At 41.2% G+C, this 12577-nt stretch overlaps 1 protein-coding gene across 4 annotated transcripts in view; it reads right to left on the reverse strand.

The window, feature by feature from the left end:
- Positions 1–1937: 1937 nt before the first annotated feature.
- Positions 1938–12577, reverse strand: part of EML4 (EMAP like 4) — a 98002-nt gene continuing 87362 nt past the window's right edge. For all 4 annotated transcript variants that reach the window (XM_064164396.1, XM_064164395.1, XM_064164394.1 and 1 more), the window contains 4 exons: positions 9087–9174; positions 7755–7853; positions 5256–5386; positions 1938–4768 (listed from right to left, as the gene is read on the reverse strand). In XM_064164396.1, coding sequence (XP_064020466.1) covers positions 4304–4768; positions 5256–5386; positions 7755–7853; positions 9087–9174 — 783 coding nt within the window. In that variant the 3' untranslated portion in view covers positions 1938–4303. The remainder of the gene's footprint in view (positions 4769–5255; positions 5387–7754; positions 7854–9086; positions 9175–12577) is intronic.

Here is a 12577-nt window from a genome sequence, read left to right on the forward strand (position 1 = left end):
TGCTTTGCTTTAAACCAAACAAACCCGGCCCTGCGCTGCACGTGTGTGTGCACACAAAGATGCAACAAGCACATTAAATACATTAAAGTGTGTACAGCACCCAGCCTTCCAAATTGTATAATCCTACTCTAGGCAGTTTTCATTCTCAGTTGATTAAAGTATTAGTACATAAAACATCTGTCAGAACTGAAGATTAAGCAATGGGCTTGGACTTGTTGAGGAGGAAAGCAAACAAGCAGCACAAATACCACACAAGTAAATCCATCTCATGTAACATTAATTCTTTCATTGCCAGGAACCAACGTTTTATTGGCATGAGGTGGTGGAAAGGAGAATTTGTTTATCTTGGCCAAGCTTAAATTCCACAAGGACATTCTACTTACTTTTATCCTGATTCAACTGAAATACCAGTGAACTGAAGGAAATGTAAGGGGTGTAACACATCTTATGGGATGAAGCACAAAGCAGAAAATCCAACAGATTGTTCAGTGTAGACTGTGATCAATATAACAGCATTTTATTTTCAGAGACAAAGCCAGCATCTATGTAGTCTAGGGATGATTAAAAGAAGTGAGAGGCTAAAACTTTACATACATCTAGATCATCTCTTCCCATAGGTAACTGGAGACAGAGCAAGGGGGGGTGGCCTCAAGCTGAGACTGGGGAGGTTTAGATTGGGCATTAGGGGAGGGTTTTTCAGGGAGAGTGGTCAGGCACTGGAATGAGCTGCCCAGGGAGGTGGTGGAGTCAGTAACCCTGAATGTGTTTAACGTTTGTTTGGATGTGGTGCTTAGGGATATGGTTTAAGGTGAATCTTATAGAGTAGGGATATAGCTGGGACTTGGTGATCCTGAGGGGCTTTTCCAACATAGACGTTTCTGTGATTCTGTTTTATGCCTTCAGTGGAACATCCACCCTGCACTTCACGCTACATGGCAAATACCACTGCTGCAGCTAGACTGACAGCAAATGCTGCTGTCCCAAGTAAGAGTGGGCACTTGGAACTCTGTCCCACCTCCACCATGAATGAAGCTCAGAGACCAGCTTACTCACTCTTCATGAAGATTCCTGCCTTACCAAGCATCCCAGAACAGGTAGCATTCCAGAACACGACTGAATTTAGAGAGAAGAGGAGCACAGCCTAGAAGAGCACAGCACAGCACAGCTGCCCTCAGGCAAAGTGGTATGTGATGTTGCAGATGTGCTATGTGCTCATGTCTCAAGTAGGAACAGCAGCATTCTCCTGACAATTTGGTGGAAGAGTTAATTTTTCAGTCCAACTCCAGGGATGGCAACCATGCTCTTTTGTTTGCTTTTTCTTTAAGTGAGGATAAACATGAGGTATTTGTCTATCTTGCAGCTTGCTTTCTTCTCCACCCCACCCTTCCCTGTTTGTGAAGGACAGAAACCAGCTGCACAAAATGGAGATGATTCAAAGTCTTTTAAAAGACTAGGCAACTTTCACAAGGAATATTAAGCATATTGTGACCTTCTGAATCTGCAATCAGACAGAGACTATCAGGAATGTGGAAGCATCAGGGTATTTAACACATTTCATCCAAAATAGCCTTGCACTTTTCATATAACTTCCAGAAATAAAAGTTTCAGTCACAACTCTGGAAGATAGACTGCCCTGCACATCAGGACAAATACCCGTTTGTCCTGATGTGAAGTGGTCTATCAATTAGCTACAGCAGGGTACTGCCAGAAGGCTGCTAATGAAAATAGAAAAGGAAAATGTCTTAATACCTTTGAAAAGTAACGAGATCAACATTTGGGGTGGCAGCATTATTGGTGATGCAGACGGTATCCAAAGAGCACAAGTTAAAAAGGTTCTTCCGCCGTAACGCTCAGTCACTGCAACTGTGGTGGCAGCATTCTCTTTATATACATCTTCTGGTTCAGAAGAGATATGGGAAAAAAATCACTGCAATATATCGTTTTGATTATTTTATTTTTAATCTTCAAAAATTTCTGCCTTGAGACAGGAATGCATGATAGATAGAAATGGCTCAAACATCTTCACATGAAACACTCGTAATCATTATTAATTCACAATTGTTTTCCTAAAACATCTACAGTTACATAATCCCACCCATTTCCACCCATTATCACAGATTTCATTCTTTGTTAAACAGTAGTTGCCAGCAATTGAAAGCTGTAAGGCTTTTTGCATATTAGTAGAGTCTTCTGAACTATGAACACAAGAATATCACAACTATAACTCTCACTTTACATGGCAACCCCAGGTGACAGATGGTACAAGAAGAAACATGTTGCTTACGTGGAGTTCATAGAAACGTCAGCGAGAGCTCTGTGCCTCTGTTACCTCTACAATCCTTCTCCTTTGCTATGACTGTTTTCTAAATGTACAGCACATTCCTCATTTGGAACCAACAGCTTTGATGAGTTGACCTTGAACTTGCATAGTTGCTTTTTGGCAAATGTACAAGTCTACACTAGAGCTCTCCAGCGAAACTCAATGTACAGAGCACAGTTTAAACAGATGGGTTGCTTGGAATCCGTTTCCCCCTCCATCTGAAGGGAATTACTTTTGAGGTTTTCTGGAACTGTTGTAAACAAGAGGATATTTTTTTAATATATATATGTGTGTGTATATATATATATTTATATATTTTATATATAAATGTTCTAAATGTCCTTTGGGAGTCCATGAAAAAAAAAAAATCTTTCCAAATGATGACTAAATACCTGATCTGTAGCATTTCTCCTGAGAAGATACTAGTAAGGGAATGACAGTTTTGATGCACTTTGGAATGGCACAATCACGTAAACGCTTGCACGATTTAAGACTTATGAACTCATCCAAAGTTTCTAAAGATGATATTCTAAGAACTAAAATATCAGCACAATGCAGCAAGTTAACAAAAAAAAAAAAAAAAAAGAAGAAAATCCTATGTAATCAAAATATAAACAAGTACGTAAGAAATGGGTATCTGACAGTAAATCTATATCTTTTAAACGTAGGAAATGTATACACTTTAAAAACAAAAAGTAGCTATCTGACAAACTGTGTAAAAAAAAAAAAATCAACTTTCCAAATGCAGAACAAATGCCAAGATATCCCAAAACTGGCCAGGTATAGCCACATGAGAGCTGCAGACCTTAGAGCAACCTGGGGAGGAGGGGTGGAGTGGGAAAGAAATTCACAAAAATGATAGATCAGCAAGTCTAAGGGAAAAAAAAAATCAAATCACATCATCATCTAAATTACTGTATGCTTACATCACTAAAGCAACCAGGGAGAAAAACAGGGGGGGGGAGAAAAAAGAAAAAGTAGAGAATGCAGCTGAATGATTCTTAGAGTTACCTCTAAAAATTCAGAAGAAAAAAAGATCAACCTAAATGCACTAATCCTAAGCACCAATTTAATAATTTAACTTAACTGTATTTATACTTCTCCTTCTAGGGATGGAGCAAGTTCTGCTTGAAGGCCTAAGGATTAACTTTGAAGCCCATCTGATTTCTGTGTTCTTACCATGCTTCCTCTGCTGATCACATCAAGTTTCAAGCTTTCTAGGCGAGCAATTCTTTGAAGGGACAACGAAGTCCTACACTTTGAATCAACTTTCAGGTCATGAAAAGTGAGACATGCCAGTATTTGTTTAGTCTGTTATTAAGTAGTCTGTGAAAACAGAACAGCTGATACTGTTTCTTGACAGGATTTGCCTCAGAACTAGCAGCACCCAGGGCAGACCAATTGGGAACACATCCAGACTCCATGAGGAATTAGTAGTGTTAGAAAATTGCATATGTGTTAGATGAGGAAGGCCTCGCCATGCCTGTGGCGTTGTTACATGGTTTTCCACTATTTTTCTCATAAAGAAAAACCAAAGGAAAACAGCCCCTACATAGAGCTTTTCTGGTTGTTTGTTTGTTTGTCCTTGCACCTGGAAAAAGCAGCACAGTACTCCCCAGTTGGAACAGCTCAGAGCTTCCCAGCAGGTAAACTCATTTCAGAAAGCACTTGCACATCACTAAGATGGTCTATTTCTGTTACTTCTCAGAGCTAACCTTTTTTCCAGTATATAGTTCATGCCACTTCATGACAGCAATTTCAGAACTGAAACAAATCTAATGTCCACTACTAACTGCGACCAGATCTTGACACAGATGCTTGGGATGGTTCCACACACTGAACTGAAGCTCAGACTAAAAATCTCACTGAAACTCAAACTCTGGAGTGGTCATGAATCTCAGCTACTTTTCCCTATTTGAACCCTCACCCTGTAAGGAAAGCATGCACACCAAGGGAAGGCAACAGCCACCTGAGCTGTGACTGTTAAGACACTGGTGAGTTATCTTGCTGCTCTTCAGTGACTGTGGACTCGCTGTGCTCCTCGCTTATCTCATTGGAGGGCTCCTCATAACCTGGCTCAGTGGGATCCAGGCTGCTCCCTTCGCTTTGCTCCTCACTTTGCTCTTCGCTTGCCTCCACAGACTGCTCCAGGTTGCTCTCCAAAGAAACTGGAGAGCTGCCAGTTACATTTTCATTTGGGTTCATATCATTAAAAGGCTGTGGGAGAGGTGCAGAAGACTGTGCAGCATTGTCACTGGCAGGGACGGGCGCTTTAGCTGCACCTATGTCTATGACGATGTCGTTCTGTGGCAGAGTTATCTTCTCCACAAGTTTCCACTGAATAATACTCATGTCTTTGCCTCCAGTTGAAATCAAGTGACCGTCTCTATGGGTGAAGCTGACATTTGTCACATGACTACTGTGAGCACTGTATTTGTGACTTGGAGCCTGTTGAAAAGAAGCAGAAAGACAAATCGTCTGCTTGAGCACATGGTACCAAAATCTAAAGCTACCACTGCTTTTACATAACCATTCAAGACAGCTCTCTGTTCTCTTAAGAGGAAAGAACTATATTTATATTAGGTTACCCACAGTGGTACATCCTCCATTCTTAAGGCTTGTAACTTGGAGCAGACTTAGATATTTACCCAAAAAGTAATGGACTTAACACCAAGGCTAAAACCCCAAAAAGCATCAAGCTTCTGCTCCAGAACTCGAGGTTGACTATTGCCACTTCACTTGCAGGTACATTAATTTGTATTTCACATATGAGCTCTGTGGGGAAAACTGTACTTTTTTCTCTAGTGCCAGCTGCAGATATAAATGAGCTATTTGGCTGCCAGGTTCCAAACCAACCAAGCTGGAAGCAGATGTCTGGCAAAGCCAGCTTCATGCAGAGCAAACAAGCACATAGACTAGACTGGTCTAGACTTACCTTTGGCTTGGAACAGGGATACTGAAAGAGATGGACCTTACAAAAATCATCAGCAACTGCTATCACTTTCCGGTTATGGGATCTGACAAGGGCATTTATGTCTGTCCCATCTGATCCTTCGGGCCAAACTCCTGGGAGAAAGCAGAGCACATATTTAGTGATGGTAGCTTTAGAAACAAGTTGAAAGCCAATCCATAACAATAAAATTCTCTGAAGCTGTAAGAAACGTCAAGCTTACAGGGAGAAGTAAGCCATTCAACTAGAAAACAGAATACACATTGCGCTAAATGTCATTAATGTTTTGCTAGTCTAATGCTGCTCTTCTCCTCCTCTCATTCTCCCCAAACCTCAGCTTTGGCTCGGAGAACCTCTCAGGCTTACTATACATTTTCTGTTTAAAATATCACTCTTGCTTAAAGCTTATTTTAGGATTAGGCTTGCTGCTAAAATTGGCAACTCTTAATTTAACACTTTAATTCACGCACAAACGTTTCAAAACAAGCCTGATGCTGAAGCACAGAACAAGCCTGATGCAGCATGCAGTGACTTCTTTTGTTGTATTCTAAATCTCACTATTTGCATGATTTAAAGGAGACAGCTGACAATACTTTCCACAGAAACCTAGCCTGTGTGAGATGCATAGTTGTAAGTGCTGTCAAGCTGTTAAGTATAATTCAATATGCTTTTAAGTTAAAAGAATGATACAGATATGTCTAGACAAAAGAATAACAAGATTGCTTGGCTGAAAAGCACTGGACAAGCTGGGGAGGAGGGAGACTGTAGTTTTAACAAAAACCAAAGACACTAGAGATTCCTATAAAACTAATGAGTCACATGTGCAAGAAAAAGATGAACAAAAGGGGTTCTGAGATACTAATTTATGCCAAAGGTACTGTACTTTTACAGCTCAGACTTGGGTTTCTGATTAGTTCAGAAGTTAGGAGGAATTCCTCCCTCCTCCCCCTGAAATTTTACCCCGCACTCCAAAAAAGCACATGGTTGACCAAGAGAGGTGTTCGTGATCGCACAGGACAGCAACTTCTTCCTCCTCATTTTATCTGCTCTGTCACCAAATGCAGTGGCAAAAGTTCAGTTGCCACACAGTCACTGTCTGATACTCCATTTAGAAAAAGACATTTGTGTTGCACTACTATTTCAGTTGCAGCAGCAAAGACAGTGAGGAAACAACCACTGTGGACCAACTGGTTTTCTGCACAGAGCATCAGGAGAAAACCAGCTGTCCACTCTGCTTCAGCCACGAAGACCAAAGGAAAACAAATGTGTTCACAGTTCTCAGGCTAATGAAAGCCTATGTTTTAATCAAACCAGCTATAAGCAACAGAATTCAGCTTCACAAACAGCATGCTCCTCTTTATTTCTGCTACCTACCTTAAGTTCAGAACAACTCAAAAACATTTATAATGTTTATAAACCAGTCAGCTTCCTTTGCTGACCTCTATTGTTTTCCCTGCTCTGCCCAGACCTTTATTACCCAGAATGGAAATCAAGCCTGCTTATAAAGCATCTAGTGTCCTCCCCCCAACCAATGTGCCACACAAGTGTGGTATATTGTGTCTTAGTCCACACATCAAGTGCGATTCTTTATGGCTACTCGCTCCTTAAGCACACAACAGTCCTAAAACATGCACAATAGCTGTCAGAAACTAAGGAAAGCATTTAGACTTAAACTGGTTTTCTTGTACCCTTCACATAAACTGATATTGAAAGCCGAAATCCCAGCAAATTGAAAGAAAAGGTTTAGGAATTTGGTGATTTACCTGCTTCGGAGTTTACCATCAATGTGAAGAACAGAGGCAAGCATCTGATCTCAGCAGTGAAGGCAAGACATTCAGCATTTGTTCACAAAGCTCAGTTTTGCAACACTAAGAGGCTGAAGCATACTTTTCAAGCCCTTCCAGACAGGCTTCTCACGGCCAACAGAGCTGGCCTTCAGCTAAAGAAGTTTGGACTGCTTGGCCACAGACTTGAACTGCACTACTAAAACTATGTCTGTCAGCTTTGTAGACTTTTGTGTATGTTTTCAAAATAAACTACAAGGTAAAGAAGTTTCTGATTTCTTTAAAGCATTGTTACTCTTCAGAAGCAGTGTATATTACTCACCTTTGACTACAAATATCAAAGTGCTGTCATGATTTTAAATTATGAACTATAACCTATACCCATAATCTTGTATGTATCTCAAAGCAAGGAAAGCCATTCAATGGCATATGTGCCACTTGAATGCTTTAAGATATCAGCTTTTTGCTTCATTGACTCCAAAACTGGTAGTCTAGAATGGCAGCAAAAAAAACTGAATCCCAAACTTCAAGACTAAGTAGGAATCAATTGTACTTAGTCTAGAGAGCATCCAGTGCTCTGTATTATGGAAAAGTATTGTAGTCAGTCTCCTTAGTCTGTCATCTCAGCGTATGTCTAATGACAAAAGAAATCACCAAAGCACTATGCAAATAGTTTAAGAGCAAATAAAAGGTCGCTTACCGAACACCTGGAAGCCTAGCACACAAGTGTATGTCATCCAGTCTATATCCTTACAGTCAGAACGATTCCTGATTAGCTTACAGCCACTTGGAATGTCCCCTGTGAAAACAGTGCATGATGAGTTATGCCCTATAAAATTATACTGACATATGTGCTCTCTGAAGGTGCTAAGACAGTAAATAAATGCATCTTAAAACCCATTTGGACTCACATCACAAAGACAGATCACTACCTGTACTAAATTCCAGGCACTTGAAACTTTGCTTGATATTTAAGAGTCACATTTACTTCTCATTTTCCTCTTCAGTCCAGTGTACCTCAAAAACGCTTTGCCGACCATGAGAAACACTTCCCTGCACCTTGAGTTGCTGCTACCAAGTCTGCAAAATGCTTCAGTAGAATTTGTAACAGAAGAGTTTCTCCTTCCTACCAGCTCCATTAATGTGATAAAATTCAATCAATCATTCAGGAAGCTGTTTTAAACAGTGAGCAAGCACTGCCAGTTTTTCAACTTCAGACTAGGAAATGAAGTATCATCAATCTTTCCATACACCAGCCTCGTGCTATGACCCATTAGCTTTTTGCTTCCCTATATAGGTAAGTACCAGCACTAACACCTCTTTTTGGTAGCCTGAGATATTCACTATCCAAATGTGAAACCGAAGTTGTGACAGGCAGAAAGAACACGTTAAGGTGATGGGTATTTAAACTGCTGGCTCTTCTTGCCTGTACAGCAATGGAACTACAATCCTCTTGGATCTATTTAAAGCCAGAGGAAGACAAGAATAGGAAAACATGCAAAATAAAATTTGACATAAATTATATTAAATTTGTATTTTCACAGATTAAAGGCAAACATAAAAACTTTGTCTTACCTCTAACTCATTAAATTAATACTATTGCTTTGCTTAGCTTTCAACACCATCGGCCAAGATAAAGTTTAAAACCCGTAAATCCCAGAACAGAACAGTGGCAGAGACTCACTGATTTTATTCCCCCCAAAATAACTGGTATTGTTGACACTAATTAGACAAGTGTATATATTATTTTCAATCTACAGAACTTTGGGCCAACATCAAAATGCAGTGCCACTCGGTCTGTAAATTCTACACTGTTACACTGATTTATGACCTTGTAAAGAAGTAAGCTACATTTGGCATTGCAATTAGGTAATACTCAGCTCTGAATAACATCAAGATATTAGGTTACACAAGTTCAAATTGGCTCCTTTGTTAGCAAGCGTTTTGCACAGCCCTGATCAAGCATGCTCTTCTAAGTATTCTGACAGCTAATACATAGTTCTGCTTTCAATGTATTTAATTTCATACTTACAGTATAATATTTCATAGTCTCCTGAGTTTGACATTATATATTTGTTGTCTGGGGACCAGTCGAGGTGTGTAATATAGCTGGAATGTCCCTGGTGAAGAATGCAGTAAAACCAATGTGAAATACTTCAGTTCAAACAAGAGCAGAACTTGCACAAGCAGATGGGACAGCTAACAGAAAAAGGGCACCTACCACCCACCCCAGGTTTGCTGCAATTTGCTTGTGCTCCTTTAAAATCTTCCTACTCCACAGAGCCATGCTTGCTAACAGCTAAACAAACAGAGGCTGGGCATCGTGCCTCTTTCACTGCATAGAAGATTCTTCACTTGTAAACTGTATCCCTTTTGGACTCAGAATAATTTACTCCTAGAAGTTACACTGCTAAAACACGGATGGATTCACATTTATCCTTGAATTAAGAAAGAATTCACTGCTAGTGAGAAAGGCAAGTAACTTGAAGAGGATCATTTTTAGATTACATTGGAAAAGGGACAGGTAAGAGTCTCTTATTCCTCTATTCAAAATAATTCACATTAAATGCATGCACATTAAAACAACCTTTGCCCATCTTAAAAAAATTAGGCTATCCTCGTTAGCAACCACCATGTAAAACTACAAGGTCAGGGATCTGTGCTACAATACCTTCATGAGCTTCTTCGAAGTTTCTGCTATGCCTGTTAGTGCCAACTTTGCAAGGGATCCCCCATATAGGCATAGCATCAGATAGCATTGGGTTGGAAGGGATCCTCAAAGATCAACTTGTCCAGCCCCCTGCTTTGAGCAGGGACACCTCCAACTAGATTCTATATAAGAATCAAAACACTACGGCTTTTTGGCCATCATCAGGAGCACTGAGAGGTGTCTTTGAGGAATAAGCTAAATGCTACTGGCAAGAATAATTTTCTGGTGCATGAACTTTTTTGTTGTTAGTAGTAGTAATAATGCAGTTATGAAAGGCTCCAAAGAAGCCACTCATGTGTACAGTAGGACTAAATTATTCTGTAGAGGAAAAGATAGGAAATGAACAAAAGTGATGTCCATGTCACTCTCTTCTACCCTTCCATTTCTTCTTAGTGCTCCTTTTCCACTTTAAGACCATCCTTTTTCTCCTTCCTCTTTGTTCTGACAGGCAACAGAACACCGTTTTTTGACTGATAGATGCCAATTCATCTCCCTTCTCATCATCTCAGAAGATGATGTCCTTTGGCCCATAGAAAGGTTTCTTAACCTAGCCTGCACTCACTGCGCCAGCGCCATGCTGAAGCACAGCCTGCTGTACCACCCACCACAGCAATTTCCTTTACAGAGAACTTTAAATGATGCCAATTGCTTCCAGAATTTCATGCAGAAATACACCTGTGTCTGTCTCCCTGTCTCCAGGTCCTCTGTAAGAGCCTGCAGAAACATTTAGGAGGAAAGATCGCCTTTGAGATTTATTTACTTATGAAGTAAGCAGAGGAACTGTGTACTGACATAACTGCTCTGCAGTCATGGGTGGGATATGAGATCTACTGATGTGTGAATTTGGTATTTGGAAAAAAAAAGCACAGTTGGCTAGGACTTTTTCTCTTCTCCTTTTTTTAACAAGTCTTCAAATTTGCAAGTGAACTCCAACATGGAAAATAATTGGTCAGTCATTTACTAAATCCTGCCAGACATTTGGCAGCTGTTAAAATTCCTGGGGGCGGAGGGGGAGGGAACAAAACAATTGGCTCCATGCTGCAAAATCCCTTCAGGCAGGTGATTACTGAATGATGAACTGGAACATAACATCACTGTAATATTCTAAGTAGGACAATCCCATCTTCTATTAAAACCTTTCTTTGGCCATTGATAAAGCCCACTGACAGAGCAACATTTTACTCTTTTGTGTATCTCTATATACAATGAAGATAACTACTCATATTACCATTGGCTAATAAAGCTGTCTGACTGAACAGAAACCCTCTCCTTCATTGGCAACGTTTATCTGTTTCAGGTTTAAGTGGTCAAAGGGTCAAAATGCCTACAGGGTGGGCAGTCCAGTGTTTCAAATACTTCAGCATGACTGCCCATGTGGCTTTCACCCCACAGCCCTCTTGATAAATGCACAGCACTTGCTCCTCTGCTAATAGATCTCTCTGATCCCTCAAACAGACCCAGCACAAGTTGCACTGAGCTGCTGACACGCTGGGAAGTTCATATCCCAGCCATACTTCCATATTGCTGTCTGCATAGCTGGAGCCCTCAAACAGCTGTGCTAGTCAAAACGGTTGTTACAGCTCATCTGAAATTCCTTCTGACCACAACCAACACCACCTCTCACTACAGAAACATGCTTACAGGTCAGAGATTGGCATCTCCAGCAGCAGCAGCAAGTCTGGTTGTAACTGAAAAGGGATTTAAATGTAACAGCGAGCCCTTATGCACAGGCTGATACCAGTTTGGTACATAAACGCCTTCTGGATGCACTGAAGTAATGTATTCAAGTTGGAAGAAACATCAAGAAGTTGACTACCAGGAAGACTGAGTCACATTACTTGGAGGTCACCTGCGAGGCTACTGAATGACAGAATACCAGGCAGAAGCCATGCCAGCAGCCAAGCACCAGCCAGGAAAGCGCTCTGGGTCCCGAGCATGCCTGGGTGTCTCCCTGTTTAGCATCAAGCTGGTGCTGAGCTGCCAGCCTGCTGGCAGGCAGCAAGGGGAGGCATGGGGTATGTGAAACCGGATCAGCAGCCTCGCAGCACGCTCCTGTCAGCGAACATGTTGCTGCCTTCTGTACAGGCTGGAAGGGTCAGGGTTGCTCAACCTGGATAGAAACCAGGTTGCTAATTTTGGCTCCTACACACAGACACTTGGATTGAAAAAAAATGGTTAACGGGAATCTGCTTTGAAGTCTTAATGCTTCTGCCTAAATATAACAATGCTCTTTTCTCCCATTTCCATTTTTACAACCCCCTTTCCTTCCAAGGCAGAGGGACAGACAGATACACAGACGCTGGTTTAAATTACAATACACTCTCTCCTTATAGATACAATACATAGAAGTAAACAATCTCACACATCTTCAGAGAGCTCAGGGAGTCCTTCAAGTGCATAGCAAGCTAAATACTATGTATGTTAAGATTAGCCATTGCCAAGGGAGTTCATCTTTTATGGTTAAAAAATAAGTGATGGGATAAAAAGTTGTACTGCAATGCAGCTATCTTCTGCTGTCTCCTCTAGCCCCACTAGCCCCCTAGTCTGACCTCTCTGTAGTCTCAGCCCTTTGCCCACTGCCTGAACTGCCTGGGAAGGCTGCACATCTGATTTCCTGTTTGGGGATCCTTGTCCTCCATCACCACCCTGGCTGGGTACTGCAGGACTTCTTGGTTCACCCTGTACTATAACCCTGCCATTAAAGAGCACCCAGCACACCCAACAGTCTTCCTTCCCTGTCGGATCCCATCCAGTGCAGAACCCTGCCTGCCAGCCTGCAAACTGCAAGGGTGGAGCACATCCATTTCTGTTGA

This window comes from Pogoniulus pusillus, chromosome 25 (assembly GCF_015220805.1).
Source record: "Pogoniulus pusillus isolate bPogPus1 chromosome 25, bPogPus1.pri, whole genome shotgun sequence".
Taxonomy (NCBI): domain Eukaryota; kingdom Metazoa; phylum Chordata; class Aves; order Piciformes; family Lybiidae; genus Pogoniulus; species Pogoniulus pusillus.